Below are 24,692 nucleotides of genomic sequence, written 5' to 3' on the forward strand. Positions count from 1 at the left end.
GATTGAAGAACACTCCCCAAGTTTCTTTTGATGTTGGGTGCAACACAAATTTTATGCTCAATTCTATGTGGCAAAATTTGTTATATGCCCATTTTATGTAGACTCGACACGAAGCTAAGGGAAATAAATTTCTTCCCAAAATTCTTATAATCATTAACAAATCACACAATAAGCTCTAATGAGTTAACACTCAAGAAGATAGATAATAATAAAATTTGAAAAAGATATAATCTTAATCCTAAGTTCCTAACTACCAAATCAAATCTGGTTTACTAAACTACAAGCTAATCAATCAAATGATGATCTCATTTTATTCTCTTACAATAACCATATCACACCAACTAACGAATGGTCGATCTTCAACGATCCATGGATTTTCTCGCATACATTTTATTTAAGCATATAATGTAACATTAGAACGTTGGAATCAGGCAGGAGACACATTCTTTTGCCTGAGCCTGCGTTCGTCGGATAGAAGCTTTGCGAAACGAATCAAGGCGTTTCCGTTGGTTCCATCTCCAATCGGTCCTCCTGCTTCTTCGAAAAGGCCTGTCTCCAAGTTCACTCTAGACACTGGTTTCTGCAGAAGACTTTTGCCCACCTCCACCAAATTTAATAGATTCTCTTTCGTGGATATATCGACCGATGATGCATTGCCAACCAATGTGTCATCCTGGTATTCACGCAAAGATCTATTTAGTAATTAAGCATGCATTAATTAGAAAATAAATAGCATCATTCGAGCAAAAGACAGCCTTCTATACCCAAATCATAGAACTTAAGTTAGCAAAATTATTGGTCCCACATATGGAAATTAGCAATCGAGACCGTTGATCTTGTATACTACACGTGGCATAAGATGGGACAAAGCTACGAATATATCATTCCCCCTTTTCTTTCTGATAAGGGTTAGGTTGTTTTGTTGGTTGGCAAGCGGTCCACATTATATACCAACCCTACCCCACACAGTGGAAGTCGGATAGAGAGACAAAGTTAATAATATCTATTATCTAATTGAGATTTGCTAGGGTCCATCGCAAAAGGCATTTCAAGGCTGGTCTCTCACATGTCAGACCACCCCAGCTGTGAAATGCCTTCTGGATGGACGCTAACAATTTCCAATATGGGACCTTTACGGAAGATATTTTTTTTTTTGATGACGTAGGATGTCCCCACCCCCTTCGGAAGTAGGACTAGTCCCTACGGATACATGCAATGACACACACACCACGTGTATCAGGTAAGTCGGAGGCGGGATTCGAACACTCGTCAACAGGGAGCATACCCGTGGCTTTATGCCGAAGAGCCAACTGCCTCGGTGTGTACAGAAGATATTTCAGGGACCGGCTTTTGCATGAATTGAATAAATAAGACAAAATCTATTCAAAGTGTGCCTATGTGGCTGCTCTCTCATGCAACAGTTGGCCTGCGAAATGCCTTCTGGGATGGTCCCTAGCAGATCCCATATTATTAGAGGCTTTTGTTAGTTGAGATGTTTAGTCCTTAAATACAATGATTTATTATTGTCCACTAGAAGCTTGCAATGATTTAGAAATAGAATTAAGCGTTTTTTTATATGTTTTTTTTTTACATTTGATCCGACAGTGAGCTGCTATTACAAATCCCATAAAGCTCTCAGTCATTAAAAAGGAAAAGACAAGGTGAATTCGTGTCAATATCAAAACATGGTATTGCAAATAAGAGTAAATTTATTAATATTTTATCGTACGGCCTTTTGCTATTATCGGTTTTTGGACTTTTCTTTCAATTGAGATAGAGACGTTTGATGCAGCCATTACGACTTTTCGTTGTTTTAGTATCTCATTGCTTACTTACCAAACGAGAGAGAGAGAGAGAGAGAGAGAGAGAGAGAGAGAGAGAGACCTGGATTCTAAGATAGTTGCACTCAGAGTGGAGAGCTTGGAAGAGAACAGAGAGATGAATGTCAACCATGTCTGCGCTTGCCTGTGAGAAAGAGTCAATCAAAGGAGTAGACCCACTGTTATAAAGCCATCCCAAAACTCCCCATTTGGCCGCCATATTTGCACTATACTTCTCTTCCTGCTTTGCTGACCCCGTCCCCAAGGATATCACTAGCAACTTCCCATAATCCGTAGCCTTTATGTCTAAGAAATCTTGGTTTTTCATTACTATTTCTTTGGTTACTTCCGATATTGCCGTTAATGCCTACATAAACAGAAAAATATACATAAATTTCCATATTGTCTTTATTGCAATGACTTAAAATGGGCGTAAAATTGTACGTCGAAAGAAACAAAGGCATGATAACATAGCAAACATGATTTTAAGTACAGGATTATTTGCGGCGACTCCTCCATCAATTAGATTGAAATCCTTCACATTTCCTTTGGCATCATGGGTTTGGAAGTTGTGAGCTGGAAGATATGTTGGGGCCGCCGATGTACTGATGCATACGTCGGAGAGGTACGGGTCATTAGACACTTCAATTTTTGCCTGAAATTTATATAACAAGCTAACATTAGAGTTGAACATATGTGGCATTGAGACAAAAAAAAAAAAAAAATCAACTGTGGGACTCCCAGTAGAGAGAGTCTGTTATTGGTGAGGAAATAGGCCCCATGTGGGACACCGAAATGACTATTGGTTCTAGTGAAAGACACCCAAAAGGTGGGCAAACAAGACCTTATATATCCTAAATACCAAAATCATAGAATTTTCAGACCCTTCCTAGGGGGCATAGGAATATACACGGGAGAGAATTTGAGAAATAAATATAAGGAATATTCAAAGTATTGGAATTCAAAATCAGACACTGAAATATGAAGGTTGGAATGTATATTAGTACCTTGTAGGTGGAGAAGATGACTGGCTGAAGATACTTAATATCAAAAGCTGGAACTACAATATTTGCTAAGGTTTGGTGCAACTTAGTCTCCCCTAGAATCTCTCTAACCAAAGAGTGCAAGTACTTGCCGTCATATTTAGGTCCAGAGACTGCACCCAACAAGTTTCTAGCTGAACTCAAGAAGCTGCACCCAAGATTTTCAATCAGAATCCTTATAAAACTAGGTAGAAATAAATACATGCAAATACGTGAATTAAAGGGAGGGAGTATTGATAAACGCACCCCTTCTGAGGAAATATCTTGGGGCACTGTTCTAAGTAGAAGTTATTAATGTCTTTAGCAGCATAGAGGGGGCGGTTGTTTTTGTCCGGGGCGGTAAGCATGGCGGTCACCAAGCCGCCAGTGCTTGTTCCGGCAATCACGTCAAAGTAGTCGGCGAGCCGAACGTCCGGTCCATCAAGTTCCTATAATAACAACAAATCATGCCATTTAATGAAACTTTAAATCACTTGAATCTAGATGTGGGAAAATGTCTTATATTACCTTTATAGATGATTACTCTAGATATACTAAAGTTTATCTACTTAGAACCAAAGATGAAACAGAACAAGTTTTTAACAAATACTTGAATGAGACCGAACAAATCATCATCTTTTATCGTCGATCATCGAAAAAAAAAGAATAAGAGAAATATATTTTGCTAGTTACTTGTAATTTGGATTCGAGGAAAGCGAGGATGGTTCCAGGGATTATGCCTCTCACACCACCTCCGTCTATGCTAAGCACAGTCACCATCTCCCCGACAGCGGGTGGGGGATTCTGTACGGCCGGTGGGGGGTTCGCTAAGCTGCCCATTCTCTCTCTCTCTCTCTCTCTCTCTCTCTCTCTCTCTCCAAGAAAAACCTCTTAGAACTCTCTCTCTCTCTTACCACAAGAAAAAATTCTTACAACTCTCTCTCTCTCTCTCTCTCCAAGAAAAAACTCTTAGAACTCTCTCTCTCTCTCTCTTACCACAAGAAAAAACTCTTACAACTCTCTCTCTCTCTCTCTCAAGATTGGTCTGTGTAAAATGGTGCATCAACCTACTCTTTATATAGAGAAGTATCTCAGCTAAAAATAAAATAGAACTTCTCATTTTGACCTATAAATCCATAATCTCATTTTTTTTCTTTTTTCTTTTGGTAGTACAAAGTGGGGATTGGCCCAAAAATGGGATAAGTTAAATGAATGGTCCATCGTGCGAGTTGCACTTCTTTTGATAATTTTTGGTTAAATGTTGCTGAGTCAATTTTTCTATGAACGCGTGTCAACGAGTGACATAGTCAATTTTATGTGTGAAAGGGACAAAACTTGGACACTCGAATGAGAACTCAGCCAAGGTAAACTAGAATCGACCCGGACGTGACTCGGGGCGTACGTTCCTCAACAGTTGTTAAAATAGAAATATACAATAATTCACATTCAAAGAGCAAAGGCTCTATGAAATTAAAGCCACGTTTTCCAAGCGGAAGAAGAAAAGTCAGGCCAGAAAAAACAGGAGGTGAGTTTTTTAAAAGTGTAGTGTAAAACATGAATATACGATATTTCACATTTAAAGTGCAAAGGCCACATGAAATCCACGTTTTCCAGGAGAAGAAAAGTTAGGCCAGACAAAAACAGGAGGTGAGTTTTTTAAAAGTGTAGTGTAAAACATGAATATATGATATTTCACATTCAAAGTGCATAGGCCCCATGAAAGCCACGTTTTCCAGGAGAAGAATTTATAAGGTTGAGAGCAGAGAGGCGGGTAAGGGCTGACGTGGAGCTGAGCTGGAGCTCTGCCACGTGGAAGTGCTCGGCAAGATTGGTGGAAGGAGGTAGTTTTGGTGGGTCCGATTGAGTAGGGATTGGGTGCAGTTACCAAAAATGCCACATGAGAAAAGGGGCCTAGCAGGTGTAGTTTAATATATATATATATATATATATATATATATATATATATATATATATATATATATATATATATAACAAATATATTTTTCTTGAAATTTTATATATAGACTACTTGCTCATATATTCTATAATTTGTTAATTATGCCACATGAGAAAAGGGTCCAGTTTACCTACAAAAAATTGTTAATTAGCAAAAAATTTCGCATTTTTTTTGTGTGGAAAATGCTATTAAAATAATTGCATGCATCCCACGTGTTCTACTTTTATTTAGTCCAATCCCTTGACTTTTTGGCCATCCATCTTGTGATCCTAGACAACTCTAAACAACATAGACATGGGTCATGTTTTATTAGGGGCAGATACCATAGTGAAAATCGCAAAGAAAGGCTCTAATTAAGTAGAAGAACAGGAATTAAACTGATTGTATTCTAACAAAAAAATGTTTTAACCCCTCCATAAACCTCGTTTGGATGATTTTCACCATTTAATTTATGGCTATTGATTGGTGGGAACCTGGCTTTGTATCTATCAATGGGCCCATCTGCTTTGGTTTTGACCCCATCGACATCCTTTGCTTCCCTTCAGGAAGAGGAACAAAGGTACTCGCACTGGAGAGTACCCGGCGGGTGGGTGCCGCCGGGAGTAGCTGCTTTGAGTTGGCCCAAACAGAACAAAAGCCAAGGAAAGAAAGATAAAGAAAGAGTTAACTCGGGACTCGGTAATCTGAGTTTACGAGAGTTGGGGCGTGTAGAAAAATAGATCATGATGAGGCTTTGAATCAATAGGCAACGGATAGACCGTTTGAAGGCCGCTAAACGATAGACATGATGATTAGCTTTATCTTTGAAAATCAAGGAGAGGCTACAGAGTACACAAGAGATCGTAGCATATGTCTTGACACCGGAGATAAGTCCGTCGTCACTCTAAACCACTCAAATCTCTTAGCAAACGCTAATGCTCGGCTGGCTATTTTTATCTAAGATGGTTTCCTTAGTAATTTGTACTTGCACCCACAAATTAGAGAGTTAGAATTGTCCCATGGAAGTGGATTTTGATGCACGACCCCATAGTTGGCTTGGATCATTCAATAAATAGCCTCGACTTATACCTTTCTTAATGATAAGTTGTATAAAAACCAATCAAAATAGAATGGGTCAGAAAGTTACTTTTCACAGGTCAAGCCACTAGTTCAATTGGTCAAGGCTTGATCATAGCTTACCTGTAAAAATATGGTCTACTTTTACGCATCAACAATCAATAGAAGGGAAACGGACGGTATCCTTCTTCATTTGTGTCCCATCCAGGATTTTGAGGAATCCAAGATTCTAAAATCCGCGTATCCAAACCGTCCCTTACTCATGTCTCAAAAGAAATCATGATGAAGGATTACAAAAATCAAAAGTCTGGCTTTCCTTGGCTGAATCCTAAGCAAGGCCCTCTAGATGAAAGGTCAAATAATTCAGATATTTGCTGACTTTTGCACTAGAGAACGCCTACATAAGCTCACTTTCGAACAGATTTTGTCTTATTCATTTAATTCATTAGAGGTGGCTGTTTTCTCGTGCAAAAGTCAGCCCCAAAATGCCCGAGCAAATCCCTTTTTTAGACAATCAACTCTATTCAAGTACCTAGTGGAACTGTTAATATACAATAACATCCTAAATTAACCTAAATCTTATAATTTTCTTAAAAAAAAAAAAATTAGCCTCAAACATGTTTTAACCCCTTGCACGTTTTTATCTTGAATGCCTTTTTTTTTCTTAGAATGGCAATAAATATATATCATAGCAAAATAAAGGAGGCCGAGATGGACCACCCATATATACAAAAAGAAGCAAGAAAGAAACATGAACGAAAAAAAAAAAAAAATACAGAGAAAACCCCTCCTCAGGGACGAAGGTGGTCAAACCAGATAATAGAACCACAGGAAACACCACGCTTAGCTAGCGCATCCGCCTTATCATTTGCCGATCTTCTAACATGCTGAAAGCCGATAGCAGCCCACGCAGTTAGGTCCTCAATCTCATCAAAAATGGAAAGAAATCTCCACGGAGGAGCCACCCCACCTTTCAGCCAACGAATCACATTTAACGAATCTCCCTCAACAATTGTCAGATCCATCAACCTTCTATTAATATTCAAAATGCCAAAATGTGCCGCCCTCACTTCCGCTTCTGAGGAATCAGACACACCAATAGATCCGTAGTATGCCCACACAACATCCCCCTTATCATTGTGGCAAACCCCTCCCACTCCTGCGGGACTCGGATTGCCGGAACTCGCACCATCAAAGTTAACCTTATACATGTTTTAAGCAGGGGGCTCCCATCTTTGCAAAATAAGATCTCTCCCCTCAACACTAAAGTACACCTCCCTCCATCCTTCCCAAAGATCAAAAGCCGATACAAACCGGAAGGAGGGGAGGCATCTCACCCAAGATATAACCAAGGCGATGATCTTCAAGTAAATCCAATGAGGATTCATGGCTTTCCCCTCAAAGACTCTAGAGTTCCTCTCCTTCCATATAGACCACCACGTGGCTAGTAAACAAAAATTCCACAAGGTTTTTCCTTTTTCCTTCCAAGGAACCCCTCCCCAAAGGTGCAATAGCGACGGAATAATTTTGAAAAAACCCAACAAATCCCAAATCTCATGAAGTTGAATCGCCATATGATCCTAGTGAACGAAAAATACATAAACAAATGATCCACAGATCCCCATCTTGCAGACATAGTGGGCAATGATCAATAAGCCACATACCACGGTTTCTCAGAAAATTAATGGTTTGTATTCTATCATGACAAATCGCCCAACCAAAGATACAAACTCTAGGTGGGCAATGAAATTTCCATACCTTTGCCGAACATGAAGGGTTAGAAATTGGCATAATACTTTCATAGAATGATTTAACCGAGAAAGTCCCAGAAGGTTCCTCAGTCCAAAGTCTTTTATCCTCCCCATTCCTTTTAATATAACATCCCTCAAGAAGGGCCAGCAGGCTAGAGACCAATTCCACCTCCCACTCAAAAAATGATCTTCTAAACCCTGGGTTCCACACATGAACACCCTCATTCCACTCAAAGCAATCAATAACAAAGGCCTCGCTATTTGAAGCCATATTGAATAATCTTGAAAATCTACACTTGAAGGACACATCCCAACACCACACATCCTGCCAGAATGATATTCTATCACCCCTATACACTCTAAATCTAACCTTTGACTTGAAAAGAAAAGACATTTTTAGAATGTCTCTCCAAACCGACAACCCTTTTTTTGAAAACAATTCCAAGGATTCCCATCTCCCCATATCGCATCCATACTTACTACTGATAACCTTGACCCAACAACGATCATGCTCCTCCCCAAATCTCCATAACCATTTACTCAAGAGCGCATGATTAAAATCTCTAACTCTCCTGAAACCCAAACCATCCAACTTAATGGGGACACAAACCTCGTCCCATTTGACCAAAGCAATAGCTCTCTTATCCTCATTCCCACCCCAGAAAAATCTCCTCTTGATCTGTTCAATCCTAAGGGAGACACTCACAGGGCATTTAAATAAAGACATGAAGTATATAGGTATATTGGACAATACCGCCTTAACCAGCACAAGCCTACCACCACGAGAAACAAGATTCCTTTTCCACGTACCCAATCTTCTCTTAATCCTCTCAACTATAGGATCCCACAGATCTTTATTCGGTCTACCAACCCCTAAACGAAGGCTCAGATACGAGGAAGGCAACGAGTCCAACTGACATCCCAGAATCACTGCAATTTCCTGAGCCCTCTCCTCAGGAATATTCAAAGCAAAAAGTTTAGACTTGTGGAAATTAGATTCTTTGCCCGAAATGAGCTTATAGCATCTCAAAATGCCTTTTAAGTTTCTCACTTGCCCAGTCTCCTGCTCACAAAATAATAATGTATCATCAGCAAATTGCAAGTGGGAAACCTCCACCTCCTCCAAGCCAATCCTGAACCCTCTAAAAAGATCAAGGCCACTTCCCATCGCCAGTAACCTACTAAGGATTTCCGCCACAATGACAAACAAGAAAAGGGATAAAGGATCCCCTTGTCTAAGCCCTCTAGACGACTTGAAGAAACCCTTTGGAAATCCATTAATGAGAATAGAAAACCAAGCAGATGACACACCACTCTTCATCCACGAACGCCATAGACATCCGAAACCCATACGCTCAAGGAAGTAATCCAGACATCGTTAATCCACTTTATCATAAGCTTTCTCCATGTCCAACTTACACAGGATGCCTTTCTTACAAAGTTTGCGATATGAGTCAATAGCCTCACTTGTCTTTTTTCTATGAAAGCACATTGATAATCCGATATGATTGATGGAAGTACCCTCTTTAAGCGTTCCGCTAAAACTTTAGCCAAAACCTTATAAAGGCATCCCACAAGACTGATAGGCCTAAAGTCCGCTATCATACTAGAACCTTCCACCTTAAGAATTAGAGCTATGAAAGTAGCCCCCGTACCTCTATCCAACTCCATACCCTGATGGAACTCATGAAAAAACACCACTAGGTTGCCCTTGACATATTCCCAACAAGATTAGAAAAATGCCAAACGAAAGCCATTCGGCCCGGGAGCCTTATCTCTACCCAAAGAGAAAGCAGCCCTCTCAATCTCTTTGATCCTCAACGGATCCTCCAATTTCCTACTCTGGTCACATTCTAAATGGTTAAAATCCACACCATCCGGAATAGGCTTCGATATACCATCTGATGTATATATGGCATTATAAAAGCTCAATATAGCACTCGAAATTTCTTCCTTTCCGGAAACCACCTCCTCGTCAACCATCAATGAGACAATCCTATTACCCCTTCTTCTAACACTTGCAATAGCATGAAAGTAAGCAGTATTTTTATCACCTTCCTTCAGCCACTTGACCGTTGAATTTTGCCTCCAGAATATCTCTTCATGTAGAAGAATACTTTTATGTTCTTCCCGAAAATGCCCCAGTTTCTCCCTAGAAACCATGTTCCCCAATCCCTCTTCCTCTAAAGCGCCTAGATCTGCAATCCTACTTTCCAACAATTCTTTCTGCAAGAGTCAGACACTCTTTTCTCCTTAATCCATTCCTTCAACATCTTCTTAACAAATCTCAATTTTCTCCCTATTCTTACGTCTGCAGGCCCCTCAAAATTTTCAGAGGCCCACCATTTTCCCAACCTTTCTTCCATATTCGAGTCCTGGAGCCATGCTATCTCAAATCGAAAAGGCGGGGTGCCCCAAGATTCTAACCTTGGATCCATAAGAATAGGATAGTGATTTGAAACTGAATGAACCAAGGTTTTTGGTATCACCTCGGGAGCCAAGCTCATCCACAGCGGACATACAAGGAAGTGGTCAATCCTACTATGACTCTCCCCTCTATTCCACGTGAACCGAGTCCCAGATAATGAAAGGTCGATTAACTCATGCTTAGAAATGAAATCAGCGAACAAGACCATATTTCTATTGGACCTCGTTCAAGCCACCCTTTCACACACAAATCTAATCTCATTAAAGTCCCCACCTAGACACCGAGGATGGGACCATCGCACCCTAATCCCATCTAACTCCCCCCATAACAACCTTTTCTCCACCCTTAGAGAAGGCCCATAGACCCCAGAGAAAACAACCCTCACCACGTCTTCCACCCTTTCGAGAACGACAGACAAGGAGAACCTACCCTTCCATTCCTGGGCCACCTTCCAATAAGACTCCTCCCAAGCAACCAAAATTCCCCCAGAAAGGCCTATTGAACCCACAAAAGAAAAGCTCCACTGACCTCTGAGACCAATACTCCGAACAGTAACCTTATTTATAACCTCTAATTTGGTTTCTTGTAGACATACAAGACTCGTTTTACATCTTTTAACCATTTCCTTCACTTGAGCTCTCTTCGCCAAAGAGCTCAATCCATTACATTCCATGATAACGTCTTCATAAGGAACCAATTTTCACGTACTTTCTCCCCACCTTGACACTACTCAATGGAGAACCCTTCTTACCTCCCTCACTCTTCTTATCCCTATAGTTAACCCCCGATTTCAATTTAGCCAACTCTCAGAGTGATTTCTTCGAAGATTCTGATGCAGAACGTGCGGCGTGGATCAAATATTTTATTTTTAATTTCTTATTTTCGTCATTTTATTTGTAGTATTTTTTTGGGACGTCAAATCTTGTTCTTTTAGCATGATTTTGGTGTTTTTAGAAAGGTTTTCGATTACCTATCTAAAGAGCCCAAGATTACGCTATTTGGAGTTGATTTGGCTAAGTTATAGGCAGTTTTAGGATATGGTATAGTTATATTACGGGATTACTATTTTAGGAAAGTTTTAGTCATGTTTCTTCTTTTTATTTATCTTGCTTTAGTTAAAAGATTGAGAATAATAGTTAGGCAAGAATTTATGGTTGTTATTCTTAGGTTTTGGCTTTTTATATAATGTAATGGCATGAGGAAAGAAAGATAGATTTGAATAAAGTTTATTTTTGGGATATCACTTGTGAAGAGAGCATTGGCTCTTTCAAGTGGGTGAAGGAGCTTCGCTCCTTTCACGTGATATTGGAGTTTTCCTCCAAACCGTGGCATGGGTTTTCATACCCCCACGAGATTATCTTAGTTGCTGCTTGTGTTGATCTCTATCTCGGTGTTGCCGCTCTCACGCTCCCTGCGTCAGATTCACTCCTGTGAGACTCGTTAACCTCTCCCCCAACCATATCCCTTAATTCAGTCGACCGTATCATACCACGAAACTCCGATAATGGTCCGGGGTATCTTACCCCCAACTTTTTATCTTGAATGCTCGTCTTGAATGCTTAGGAACTCTCCACCAACTCGTTCTACATACAGCAGTGGATATGATTTTGAAGATATGACAGGGAGATGAATCTTGAGAAATATTGTAAAAGGATGAGCCGATCTCAAACATCCTTCAAATAGGAGGATACCAAATGTTTGGTTAAAGCACTTAAGAACAAATGGGAGATATTAAAAACAGTATTTTAGTATGGGTTTTGCTAACGACTGCCCTTAGGGCACCAGTTAAGGTGCATTGGGAAAGAAATTTTACACATGTTTTATAAAGAAATCTCAAAACGGGTGTAAAAGTGTGAAAGTATGTGAAAAATAATTGGAAAAGTTCTTTTCCAATGCACCTTAACCAGTGCCCTTAGGGCACCCGTGAGCAAAACCGTTTTACTATTTGTCTTACTTTTTTTTTCATACGAACCCCGATAAAAAAGAATAAAGCATAAACACAGAACATGACAAGATTTATGTGATTTTCCATTTACATTCACAAAGAAATGAGAAGAATTTCATGCCCTTAGGGCACTCCTTAAGATGCATTGGAAACTTAATTTTGCAATAATTTTAGGGTTATGATCCCCTAGGATGATAGGCCCAACTTTTAAATTTGACGTCAAAAAGTGTTAAAATCTGCCCACAATTCACGTTAAAAGTGGGGTGTATCATTCAATAGGGGGCGAAAAAAATCATCTCCTTAATTTTACACATGTTTTGAGACTTTTGCACATATTTTGATAAAAAAAAGTCTCAAAAAACATGTGTATACCTCTGATTTCTTTTGGAGGCCACCTCCATGCAAGCCATGTTTTCCAAGAAAAGAAGTAATTAGGCTAGAGCAACAGGCAGTAGCTGCCTCTATTTGCTTTCATTTGAAATGATCAAAATGCCCCTATTTCACAAATTTCCAATGAATGTCATGGCATTCTTTTGAAAATTGACCCTTCAAATAGGGATACTTTAGTCATTTTCTATAATATAGCTAGCTACCAAACCAGTCAGTCTTGCTTCGCGTTGCCTCTCTTCTATTAGACACGTTGAGAGAATGAGCCGGTCCTCTTGTTAATGATGACAAAAAAGAATGGAGACCTCTCCCAAGCTGAGGAAAACTATTTACCATGTTTGGCCAGCATGAAAAAAATATTCCCTAGAAGGTTTGTGGGGCACGATTGAGATTAGAGGGAGAAGTAGCAAAAAATGAGAAAAAATTCAGATCCAATTTTGTGTAGAGTTTTTGTTTTCTGAATTTTAGCCACTTTTCAGCTTGGAAACACTATTTTCCTTATTTTTAGCCACTTCTCAACTTGAAGACACTATGTTTATCATGAAAAACAATTCATGATAGCCAAACGTGCCCGTAATGTTTCACTAGTTGTTAAGAATTCTTGACGCTGCCTACTTGTGCCGACTCAATTCTCTTCCTTCCCTCCTCTGCCACTCTCACATAATCGGGCCAACAAATGTTCCGTGAAATAATTTTTCATGGTTCCCAAACATGGCCTAAATGAATGTATTTTTGCCGAAAGGGAACGGTGTGTTTTTTACAATTTGTTAAATCTTTTGCACGTTAAGGAACCTTTCTCTCTCCTAGACAGAATCAGTGAGTTCCTTTTTTCGTTTGGCTTCGCATTCTTTTCCTTCAATGTCTGTAATGCAGGGTCGTTAAATGGGTGCAAGACAAATTTTATGCCCAATTCTATGTGGCAAACATGGGCGTAAAATTTGTTATGTCCCCATTTTATCTAGACCCGACGCGAAGCTAAGGGAAATAAGTTTCTTCCCAAAATTCTTATAACCATTAAAAATCACACAACACATGTGGCACAAGTATAGTGCTAAAAACTGAGAATTGAGAGAGCAAAAAATAAAGTTACTCTCGCAATTGATATAATTTTTTTATTCTAAATTGTTGTGCAATCATTTAATTGACTATAATTGTTAAGAAAAGAATTTCTCAAATATCTAGGAGTACCACGCAATTATCTCTAATGAGTTAATACTTAATACAGAAAAGGTTTCACTAGTCATCTAGTTTTATGAACTACAAGCTAATCAATCAAATGCTGATCTGATTTTTTTCTCTTCCAATAATCATATCGAACCTACTAATGAATGGTCAATCTTCAATCATCCATGGATTTTCTCTCATACATTTTATTTAAGCATATAATGTAATCTTTAGAACGTTGGAATCAGGCAGGAGACACATTGTTTTGCCTGAGCCTGCGTTCGTTGGATAGAAGCTTGTCGAAACGAATCAAGGCCTTGTCGTTGGTTCCATCTCCAATCGGTCCTCCTGCTTCTTCGAAAAGGCCTGTCTCCAAGTTCACTCTAGACACTGGTTTCTTCAGAAGACTCTTCCCCACCTCCACCAAATTTAATAGGTTCTCTTTCGTGGATATATCGACCGATGATGCATTGCCAACCAATGTGTCATCCTGTTATTCGCACAATGATTCATTTAGTAATTAAGCATGAATTAATTAGGAAATTAATAGCATCATTCGAGCTAAAGACAGCAAAAATTTGTCATTTTTTTTTTCATTTTATACGTTTAATTTATTTCTTTATGAAAACATATTACTGGCTTTTCTTCCATCAAGTTTGGGATTTTCTTGGCAATTTCGTAAAAGCAATTTTGCAGCACCTCTTTTTAAGGAGAGAAGTGCTACTTGGTACGAACTAACTGAACAAGACAAATTCAGATATGAGGTGACTTTTCTCTCTTTCCATAGAGGGGTACTAAAATGGCTTTGTTCGAAATTGCTTAGACATTCACATGTAACATTATAAAATTCAAGACTTGAAACTTTGATTATTCAAAAAGGGTATTTGCTAAGCAATTTCACGAGAGCCATTTCGCAGCTGAATTTTTCAGGAGAGAACAACCACCTCAGCTCAATTAAATCAATAAGACAAAATCTCCTAAAAAGTGAGCTTCTCTCCTGCAAAAGTCAGCTACAAAATGGCTTTTCTCGAAATTGCCCAGCAAATACCTTCAAAAACACTTTGAAAATAAAGCTTTGCTAGCCAATTTCGCAGAAAGGCCATTTCGCGGCTAGCTTTTGCATTTGAGAATAGCCACATAGGTTGACTTTTGGCAGATTTTGTCCTATTCATTAAATTCATCTGAGGTGGCTCTTCTCAAATGCAAAATCCAGCCGCGAAATTGCCTTCTCCCAAATTGGCTAGCAAATCCCTAAAACTTTTTATATAACATTTTATAAAGGCCACTGATTTTTCCACTAGCATGTTTTGATAATGACACAAACTCTCCTTGTCTCTTATCATTTATGCAGCTGTCAAAAGCTACTATAAATCCCATGCTACAACGCATTTTAAAACCTATAATTTTTTATATCGTACGGCTTTTTTGCTATTATCGGTTTTTGGACTTTTCTTTCATTTGAGATAGAGACGTTTTAAACAGCCATGACGACTTTTCATTAATTTAGTATCTCATTGCTTACTTACCAAACGAGAGAGAGAGAGAGAGAGAGACCTGGATTCTAAGATAGTTGCACTCGGAGTGGAGAGCTTGGAAGAGAACAGAGATATGAATGTCAACCATGTCTGCGCTTGCCTGTGAGAAAGAGTCAATCAAAGGAGTAGCCCCACTGCTATAAAGCCATCCCAAAACTCCCCATTTGGCCGCCATATTTGCATTATACTTCTCTTCCTGCTTTGCTGACCCCGTCCCCAAAGATATCACTAGCAACTTCCCATAATCCGTAGCCTTTATGTCTAAGAAATCTTGGTTTTTCATTAATATTTCTTTGGTTACTTCCGATATTGCCGTTAATGCCTACATAAACAGAAAAATATACATAAATTTCCATATTGTCTTTATTGCAATGACTTAAAAATGGGCGTAAAATTTGTTTTACGCCCGTTGTACGTCGAAAGAAAGAAATCCATGATAACATAGCAAACATGATTTTAAGTACAGGATTATTTGCGGCGACTCCTCCGTCAATTAGATTGAAATCCTTGACATTTCCTTTGGCATCATGGGTTTGGAAGTTGTGAGCTGGAAGATATGTTGGGGCCGCCGATGTACCGATGCATACGTCGGAGAGGTACGGGTCATTAGACACTTCAATTTTTGCCTGAAATTTATATAACAAGCTAACATTAGAGTTGAACATATGTGGCAGTGAGAAAAAAAAAAAAAAAAATCAACTGTGGGACACCCAATAGAGAGAGTCTGTTATTGGTGAGGAAATAGGCCCCATGTGGGACACCGAATTGACTATTGGTTCTAGTGAATGACACCCAAAAGGTGGGAAAACACGACCTTATATATCCTAAATACCAAAATCATAGAATTTTCAGACCCTTCCTTGGGCCATAGGAACATACATGGGAGAGACTTTGAGATATAAATATAAGGTATATTCAAAGTATTGGAATTCAAAATCAGACACTGTGAAATATGAAGGTGGGAATGTATATTAGTACCTTGTAGGTGGAGAAGATGACCGGCTGAAGGTACTTAATATCAAAAGCTGGAATTACAATATTTGCTAAGGTTTGGTGCAACTTAGTCTCCCCAAGAATCTCTCTAACCAAAGAGTGCAAGTACTTGCCGTCATATTTAGGTCCAGAGAGTGCACCCAACAAGTTTCTAGCTGAACTCAATAAGCTGCACCCAAGATTTTCAATCAGAATCCTTATAAAATAGGTAGAAATAAATACATGCAAATACGTGAATTAAGGGGAGGGTGTATTGATAGACGCACCCCTTCTGAGGAAATATCTTGGGGCACTGTTCTAAGTAGAAGTTATTAATGTCTTTAGCAGCATAGAGGGGGCGGTTGTTTTTGTCGGGGGCGGTAAGCATGGCGGTCACCAAGCCCCCAGTGCTCGTTCCGGCAATCACGTCAAAGTAGTCGGCGAGCCGAACGTCCGGTCCATCAAGTTCCTATAATAACAACAAATCATGCCATTTAATGAAACTTTAAATCACTTGAATCTAGATGTGGGAAAAGGTATTATATTACCTTTATAGATGATTACTCTAGGTAAACTAAAGTTTATCTACTTAGAACCAAAGATGAAACAGAACAAGCCTTTATAAAATACACGAATGAGACCGAACAAATCATCATCTTTGATCGTCGATCATCGAAAAAAAAGAATAAGAGAAATTTATATAGATTGCTAGTTACTTGTAATTTGGATTCGAGGAAAGCAAGGATGGTTCCAGGGATTATGCCTCTCACACCACCTCCGTCTATGCTAAGCACAGTCACCATCTTTCCGACGGCGGGTGAGGGATTCTCTAAGGCCGGTGGGGGATTTGTTAAGCTGCCCATTCTCTCTCTCTCACTCTCTCACGACAAGAAAAACCTCTTACAACTCTCTCTTTCTCTCTTACCACAAGAAAAAACTCTTACAACTCTCTCTCTCTCTCTCTCTCTCTCTCTCTCTCTCTCTCTCTCTCTCAAGATTGGTCTGTGTAAAATGGTACATCAACCTGCTGTTTATATAGAGAAGTATCTCAAGGCTCTATTGAGAATAGTAGACATTCCCATTCTTTTCTTATTCGTTGTCAATATTTATCAGCTAAAAAATAAAAAAGAACTTGTCATGCTGACCAGTAAATCCATAATCTCATTTTTTGGTAGTACTACTAAGGGGGAATTGGCCCAAAAATGGGATAGGTTAAATGGAGTACTTCTTTAATTTTGCGAATTTATGTCTAAATGTTGCTGAGTCAATTTTAATTCACATTCCAGGAGAAGAAAAGTTAGGGCAGAAAAAAACAGGAGGGGTGTTTTTTCAAAGTGTAGAGTAAAACATGAATATAAGACAATTCACATTTAAAGTGCAAAGGCCCCATGAAAGCCACGTTTTCCAGGAGAAGAATTTGTCGATGTAATCATGGCATTCGTTTGAAAATTAATATTTGAATGCATCCCTAGTTTTGTTAATGAAGATAAGCATCTATTTAACTTGACTTTTATTATTGATAATTGCACTAAATTATATTGACTTTTATTATTTAAGCAGCGTCAAAGGCTATTGTGGTTCCCAAAAGCTCCCGGAAGCCAACTAAAAAGGAAAGGACTATATGAGTTTCTGCAATTATAAAATCCGTTAGCCTATATATATTTTGCCTTTCTAAACCCAAAATTTAATCTTAAATTTATTAGTAAGAAAATAATAATAATAATAATTATTATTATTATAGTAGGGCATAAAACCTTACCTCTAACCCATTACAATACAAGAAGAGAGAAAAAAAGAAGAACATCTCCTTAGATAAGATTGGAGGATGTTATCCTTCAAGATGAATGGAGTTGTAAGGTGAAAGGATCTCGGGAAGGTAGGACAAAACTATTTAAACAAATATATTTTTCTTGAAAGAGGATGGCAAGTGAAATTTTATATATATACTACTTGCTCATATATTTTATAATGGGAAATGATTTCAGCGCTCCAACTTTTTGATAAACATGCGCTCACTTGTTTGTCGTGTAGTATTTAAAGGACTTTAAAAGAGGATGGCAAGTGGAATTTTATATATAGACTACTTGCTCATATATTCTATAATTTGTTAATTATGTATAGGGTTGGTCCTATCTCAATGGTTGAGGCTTTGTTTCTCAACCACCTTGAAGCCGCCGGTTCGATCCCACTTTACCTATTAAAAATTGTTAATTATGTTAATCAACTATCTTAAAAACAATTTAAGATCGGTGTGCATTTTCACATTTTTTGTGTGTGGAAAATGCTATTAAAATAATAGCATGCATCCCACGTGTTCTACTTTTATTTAGTCCAATCCCTTGACTTTTTGGCCATCCATCTTGTGATCCATTGGTGGTAGACAACTCTAAACAACATAGACATGGGTCATGTTTTATTGGGGGCAGATACCATAGTGAAAATCGCAAAGAAAGGTTCTAATTAAGTAAAAGAACAGGATAATTAAACTGACTGTATTATAACAAAAAAAAATTGATCCTGTGTTTTCTCTCGTGCAAAAGTCACCCGTGAAATGGCTTTCCACAAAATTGCCTAGCGAATCCCTTGTAGTATATGCAGGCTACTGATATTTTTTTTTTTGAAAGATGACATATTTTTATTGATACTATAATAATTACATTAGGGACCAGGAATCCCGCCTGACTTCCCCAATCACGCCAAATAATATAGTCATTTTAGCCTTCATCCATCAGCTGTCTCCACCTGACGCATGGAGCGTGAGAGTGGCAACACAAGATGGAGATCAACACAAGTAACAACTAAAATAATCTCGTGGGGGCTTGAAAACCCATGCCACGGTTTAGAGAAAAACTCTAACATAAAACGTGAAAGGAGCGAAGCTCCTTCACCCATGTGAAAGAGCCAATGCTCTCTTCACAAATGCTATCCCAAAAATAAACTTTATTCAAATCTATCTTTCTTTCCTAATGCACTTACATAATATAAATATCAAAAACCTAAGAATAGCAACCCTAAATTCTTGCCTAACTATTATTCTCAATCTTCTAAGTAAAGCAACATAAATAAAAAGAAGAAACATGGCTAAAACTTTCCTAAAATGGTAATCCCGCAATATAACTATTCCATATCCTAAAACTGCCTATAACTTAGCCAAACCAACTCCAAATAGCGTAATCTTGGGCTCTTTAGATAGATAATCGGAAAACCTCTCTAAAAACACCAAAATCATGCTAAAAGAACAAGATTTGACGTCCCAAAAAAATGACGAAAATAAGAAATAAGAAATAAAAGATTTGATCCACGCCGCACGTTCTGCATCATTCACGCCCGCTTGAAGAAACTCGACCTCGAGTTTTGGCCATCGTTCTCCAAATCTGATTTTCGGCACCGCATCAATCTTCTATTCTTCATTCCCCCTTTATTATTATTATTTTTTTCTAATCCCTTACATTAAGCATAGTGCAATGAAAAGGGCTGTCGAAGGCACTCTCAAATCCACGTCCGTCTTCTCATGGATGCAGGCTTCGAGTAGTGCTAATTGTGTGAAAGTCTTCACCAGTTGTTCTTCGTTCTCCGCGACTAGATCAGGCTGGGCGACGTTAGGCGCAACGACTTCTTCATCCCGTCGTGCATTCGTTGGAGATCCCTTGAGCTCTGATACCAACTGACGCAGGGAGCGTGAGAGTGGCAACACAAGATGGAGATCAACACATGTAGCAACTAAAATAATCTCGTGGGGACTTGAAAACTGATAAAATCAGATAACTAGGGAAGGAGATTAACCTAATCAAACTCACTTGCCTAATCCAATCCAACCACTCAATATAGCCCAATTAGATCGATTTGATTTTATTCTCTAATATGCCCCCCTCAAACGTATGTGGATTGAAAAATCGACATACGTTTAATTACAAAGAAATTCCCCAATATAAAAAAAATGAAATTGGACATTTGATGCACGCCATCAAATCTTCTGATGTACTGAACACTGATGAAGATCCTCTGATGATGAAAGAGTTTGATGATACACCTGAATCTACGGTTTTGAATACCGAACCTTCTGGAAATGGTCACCATGGACCATACAATGCCGGAATTGGCAAGAATGGGCCTTGATAGGAGACAACATGGGTCGATTTTTATCGATCCTCATGGTATTGGAAACTCTCTTTCATACACGCACTTCAAAAGAAATGAAGCACCTCAACCGAAAGGAGTTGAAATTCTCAATTCAAATACGCACTTCAGCACCTCAACTGAAATAAGACAAAACAAGAAAATGGAAATCTAGATTAAGGGGACGACTCAAAAAGTTAAGGAAGAAGGATGAGAAGCGACAACTAGTGACTTAAGATGGAGGACAGCAAATAACAACGGGAAACTTCTTGTCATTTGGACAATGCAGAGATAAAGTGTAGATATAATAGTGTGGTTATCAATTTGGGGTTCTGTCACATAAGATTTGTGAGAGGCATTCTAAAGAATTGTAAAAGGGGTGGCAACTAGAGAAAGTGTTGTTGGAACAAAATAGGGTGATGAGGCCTTTTTTTTTTTTTTTGAAAGCATTGGCACACAAGACTATAAGAAAATGGAATATAGGGGTGCCATTATCAATGTTGTGGTGTGCGGTTTGAAAAACACAAACGAAAGGAATGTTCGAAGCAAAGTTGGGGATGGAAATCACCGCCATTATCTCCTCTTCTTCTCTGACTGAATGAGCAAACACACCAAAGACCAAGTGAAAACCATGGGTGTAAAGGGCTATAGAATAGCTCTACAAATTGTGAGGGATGGTGGAGGAGAAGAAACTGGTGAGAATTTTAAGGGTTCAGATTTAAGGCACCGCAGCCATTCTGCCAAAGGTTGAAGAAACTAGGCTGCCGGCCATCAATGTTGGATGATGGTTTTTGCATTGAAGGTGCTTGATGAAAAGCCTATTAGAGTCGACAGCAACAAGTGAAAAAAAAATGATGAGAACTATGAGAAGAAAGGGGGAAAATAGAGGGTTGCTGATTTGGAGAAAACTAAATGGAGGTTTGCAGCGGAGAGCATTCGATGGATGGTGGCCATGCAGACGGCTAGATCTGCCGTCCGCCGGAGGACGGATTCGCTAGCGTTGTGGTCAGCGCAGGATCGTTGGCTTTGATACCATGATAAAATCAGAGAATTTCTATTATTCTTGAATGACTTAGAATAAGCAAAGGAGCATTTTTTTTTATAGAACACTCAAATGATAAACATAGCAAGAAAATAAGATAACTAGGGAAAGATCGAGATTAACCTAATCAAATTCACTTGCCTAATCCAATCCAACCACTCAATATAGCCCAAGAAGATTTGATCTTGATTTGATTTTATTCTCTAATAAAAACCCATGCCACGGTTTGGAGAAAAACTTCAACATAAAACGTGAAAGGAGCGAAGCTCCTTCACCACGTGAAAGAGCTAATGCTCTCTTCACAAGTGATATCCCAAAAATAAACTTTATTCAAATCTATCTTTCTTTCCTCATGCCATTACATAATATAAAGATCCAAAACCTAATAATAGCAACCCTAAATTCTTGCCCAACTATTATTCTCAATCTTCTAACTAAAGCAACATAAATAAAAAGAAGAAACATGACTAAAACTTTCCTAAAATGGTAATCCCGCAATATAACTATATCATTTCCTAAAACTGCCTTTAACTTAGCCAAATCAACTCCAAATAGCGTAATCTTGGGCTCTTTAGATAGGTAATCGAAAAACCTTTTTAAAAACACCAAAATCATGCTAAAAGAACAAGATTTGACGTCCCAAAAAAATACCACAAATAAAATGACGAAAATAAGAAATAAAAAATAAAAGATTTGATCCACGCCGCACATTCTGCATCACCACCTCCATACCCCCAAAGTCAATTAATAGGAACATTTCCAAAGATCATTCAGAAAGCTTTGAAAGAGGGGAGACGACAAACCCATGCGAATTGCATCCGGATTTCTTTCCAGTAGGCCAGGGGATGATCGAATTTCAATTTCTCCCTCTAGGTATGATGCAGAACGCGCGGCGTTGATCAAATCTTTTATTTTTTTTATTTCTTATTTTTGTCATTTTATTTTTAGTATTTTTTTAGGACGTCAAACCTTGTCTATTTAGCTTATTTTTTGTGTTTTTAGAAAGGTTTTCCGATTACCTATCTAAAGAGCCTAAGATTACGCTATTTGGACTTGATTTGGCTAAGTTATAGCCAGTTTTAGGATATGGTAAGTGTCTAATACGGGATTACTATTTTAGTATTATCTTAGAGATATTTCTTCCTTTTATTTATGTTGCTTTAGTTAGAAGATTGAGAATAATAGTTAGGTAAGAATTTAGGGTTGCTATTTTTAGGTTTTGGCCTTTTTTATATAATGTAATGGCATGAGGAAATAAGGGAGATTTGAATAAAGTTTATTTTTGGGACATCTCTTGTGAAGAGAGCATTGGCTTGTTCACGTGGGTGAAGGAGCTTCGCTCCTTTCACGTTTTATATTGGAGTTTTTCTCCAAACCGTGGCATGGGTTTTCAAGCCCCCACGAGATTATTTTAGTCGCTTGTTGTGTTGATCTTTCATCTTGTGTTGCCGCTCTCATGCTCCCTGCGTCAAGGTAAGAGATGGCCGCCTCTCTTGAAGCCTCCCATAGTCTACTCCGCCGTCTCCTATCCTCCAGCAAAGTTCCAGAGATATCATGAACATGTTAGTGATTGCTAACTCTTCATCAAAAACCATTCTTCTTATCTTATGAAGTACTAAATTCAGCACCATGATTTCCATGTAAAGACTCCTCTTCCTCCCCCCCTGGACAAGAGGATAATTCCTAGCGCATAAACTCCTGACCCTCCCTCTTTAGTAACTTGGATACAGCCAAACCAAGTATCCCAAAGAAACTTTAATAGAGACTAGTAATAATTACATTTATTCGAGCCATCCCATCCAGGGAAACCTGCGTACCTTCCCAAGATGGGAGTTAAAGGCAGGAACATCAAAAGAGGTAACATTTCCTTGACCTTTCACTTATGACCACGGAAGATTAATCGTGGGATGGGCCAATCCTACCCGATTTAGCAAAAGATCTTAGGATCTTAAGCAACCTATTCGTCCTTGATCTAGAGATCGAAGCCAGTGCATTCACCATGTGATTCATCTTTCTATTGTGATGGGACTGAGGCCACTTTGCCGCCGACTTTAAACCATTATAGACTCTAGCAGGCCTTTTATAGCCAAACATTTTCTTGGATCTTGGGTGCATGTCAGTTGACTATGTAGACGTGCTCAACCAGGCTACTTGTCGCTTATGAGCAGAAATTCTGGGTTTAGGAGCTACCAGACAAAGCAGCGACTTTTCGGGGCAGACGAAAAGGTCTTTCTCATGAACCCCACCCTGCAGATCTGGACATTTGAAATTTGAAATCCCAGTGTTCAACGGCTCAAAAGACAGGCAACCCCCAATCACCCGAGACTGTTCCTCCTACAGATAACGATCTGACCCAGGGAAGATTCAATCAGGGACCGCTTTCGAAAGCTCGATCCCCACAGTGTAGATCTGATCTGAGACTTTAAGCTTAATACAGGAGGGAAGAAAATGCCAACGGGGGGCTATAATTTTAGCCAAAACAAAACTCATACAGTTCTGATGGCTACCTTCCATTTTAATTTCTACAACTCTACCATAGAGAGCCCCTAGCGCCTCCACCGTTGAAACAGCCCAGATGTGCAGTGGGATTCCATGGTAGTGAGCCCAAGAGGCCTCCTCTCCGTGGATGTAATCCTGTTTCCACGGTGAGAGGCAGAGCAAATGATTGCCCAGGGATACAAATCCCATAGCAAGAATATGTAGGGCTTGAGACTCAGATTCAAACATAAAAAGAACCTCAGTTGGCAACGAAATAGAAGGGCAATTTAAAGAGGGGATATCCCTAGACATTTGCGCCCAAGTCCAGAGATCCTGCAACGATTCGTTACGGTTCTTTTTTTCCCTAACAAGCAAGCCCTTAGGGAACCCATACGATTCTCCACTTCCTTGCCTGAAATAGATAAAGATTGAAACCCCGAGTTGTTGTTGCAAGATATTTTACCCGAGTCGGGCCAGAGATCGTTCTCATCATTAATGTAAGCCTCCTAATGGAAACTGGACCTAGGAAGCCACTTCAGGGAGGATTTACACTCATGACACCAACGACATTCCTTCTGCCAACTGAAGTTAAGGTATTGACAGGGAGGGCAGAGCCAGTTTTGGTGTCTAAAATCCGAGACTTGTCCGGCAATCCCCCTGGAACTCCGCTCCCCAGGGGAACTAATCCCCACATTCCGGGATGTACTTAGTGAAGGGCACCGAGTCGATCTAAATAGCGGGCATCTTCTGCATCTTTGCCTCCATTCAAAGTTGTTGTAATGGCAATGGAAACACTGCCAGTCTCCCAGAAATCTTCCGTTAGATCTGCTACTCCTCTCTCGTCTTCTCACTTTTGTGTTCAATGCTCATGTTTTTTTTTTTTTTTTTGCTCTCTTCTACAACAAGAGAAGGGGAACCTATATTCCAAGGCTATAATCTATCACCTTTTTCAAGAACCACAGCCTACTGATTTTTGCAAATCATCTATCTTAAAAATAATTTAAGATCGGTGAGTTTTT

General features: G+C 39.1%; 3 protein-coding genes across 3 annotated transcripts; all 3 read right to left on the reverse strand.

The window, feature by feature from the left end:
* Positions 1–111: 111 nt before the first annotated feature.
* Positions 112–3,900, reverse strand: LOC143881683 (patatin-like protein 2). Its single transcript, XM_077384931.1, has 6 exons — positions 3,536–3,900; positions 3,110–3,291; positions 2,828–3,011; positions 2,314–2,475; positions 1,885–2,187; positions 112–673 (listed from the first exon to the last, which is right to left on the reverse strand). Exons 1-6 carry the CDS (start codon positions 3,680–3,682, stop codon positions 428–430), a joined length of 1,224 nt encoding a protein of 407 aa, XP_077241046.1. The 5' UTR covers positions 3,683–3,900; the 3' UTR covers positions 112–427.
* A 5,437-nt stretch (positions 3,901–9,337) lies between these two features.
* Positions 9,338–10,707, reverse strand: LOC143881285 (uncharacterized). The gene is made up of 3 exons (XM_077384271.1): positions 10,367–10,707; positions 9,916–10,033; positions 9,338–9,832 (listed from the first exon to the last, which is right to left on the reverse strand). The coding sequence occupies exons 1-3, from the start codon at positions 10,705–10,707 to the stop codon at positions 9,338–9,340; spliced, it is 954 nt and encodes a 317-aa protein (XP_077240386.1).
* A 2,981-nt stretch (positions 10,708–13,688) lies between these two features.
* On the reverse strand, positions 13,689–16,967 carry LOC143881685 (patatin-like protein 2). Its single transcript, XM_077384934.1, has 6 exons — positions 16,754–16,967; positions 16,325–16,506; positions 16,044–16,227; positions 15,530–15,691; positions 15,085–15,387; positions 13,689–14,020 (listed from the first exon to the last, which is right to left on the reverse strand). The coding sequence occupies exons 1-6, from the start codon at positions 16,898–16,900 to the stop codon at positions 13,775–13,777; spliced, it is 1,224 nt and encodes a 407-aa protein (XP_077241049.1). The 5' UTR covers positions 16,901–16,967; the 3' UTR covers positions 13,689–13,774.
* Between the last annotated feature and the right edge of the window lie 7,725 nt (positions 16,968–24,692).

This window comes from Tasmannia lanceolata, unplaced genomic scaffold (genome assembly GCF_043159265.1).
Source record: "Tasmannia lanceolata isolate RefF3 unplaced genomic scaffold, GAP_Taslan_0.1 ptg000007l, whole genome shotgun sequence".
Lineage (NCBI taxonomy): Eukaryota > Viridiplantae > Streptophyta > Magnoliopsida > Canellales > Winteraceae > Tasmannia > Tasmannia lanceolata.

Bases quoted from the DNA above. Each gene is read 5' to 3' on its own strand.
- LOC143881683 (XM_077384931.1), bottom strand. From the start codon at position 3,682: ATGGGCAGCTTAGCGAACCCCCCACCGGCCGTACAGAATCCCCCACCC. The intron at 2,476-2,827 runs GTACTAATATAC...TATAAATTTCAG, and splicing joins TCATCTTCTCCACCTACAAG to GCAAAAATTGAAGTGTCTAA. The intron at 2,188-2,313 runs GTACTTAAAATC...CTGTTTATGTAG, and splicing joins GAGTCGCCGCAAATAATCCT to GCATTAACGGCAATATCGGA.
- LOC143881685 (XM_077384934.1), bottom strand. From the start codon at position 16,900: ATGGGCAGCTTAACAAATCCCCCACCGGCCTTAGAGAATCCCTCACCC. The intron at 15,692-16,043 runs GTACTAATATAC...TATAAATTTCAG, and splicing joins TCATCTTCTCCACCTACAAG to GCAAAAATTGAAGTGTCTAA. The intron at 15,388-15,529 runs GTACTTAAAATC...CTGTTTATGTAG, and splicing joins GAGTCGCCGCAAATAATCCT to GCATTAACGGCAATATCGGA.
- LOC143881285 (XM_077384271.1), bottom strand. From the start codon at position 10,707: ATGGAATGTAATGGATTGAGCTCTTTGGCGAAGAGAGCTCAAGTGAAG. The intron at 10,034-10,366 runs GTTGTTATGGGG...TATGGATCCAAG, and splicing joins TCTCTAAGGGTGGAGAAAAG to GTTAGAATCTTGGGGCACCC. The intron at 9,833-9,915 runs GTAAGAATAGGG...TGACTCTTGCAG, and splicing joins ATTTTGAGGGGCCTGCAGAC to AAAGAATTGTTGGAAAGTAG.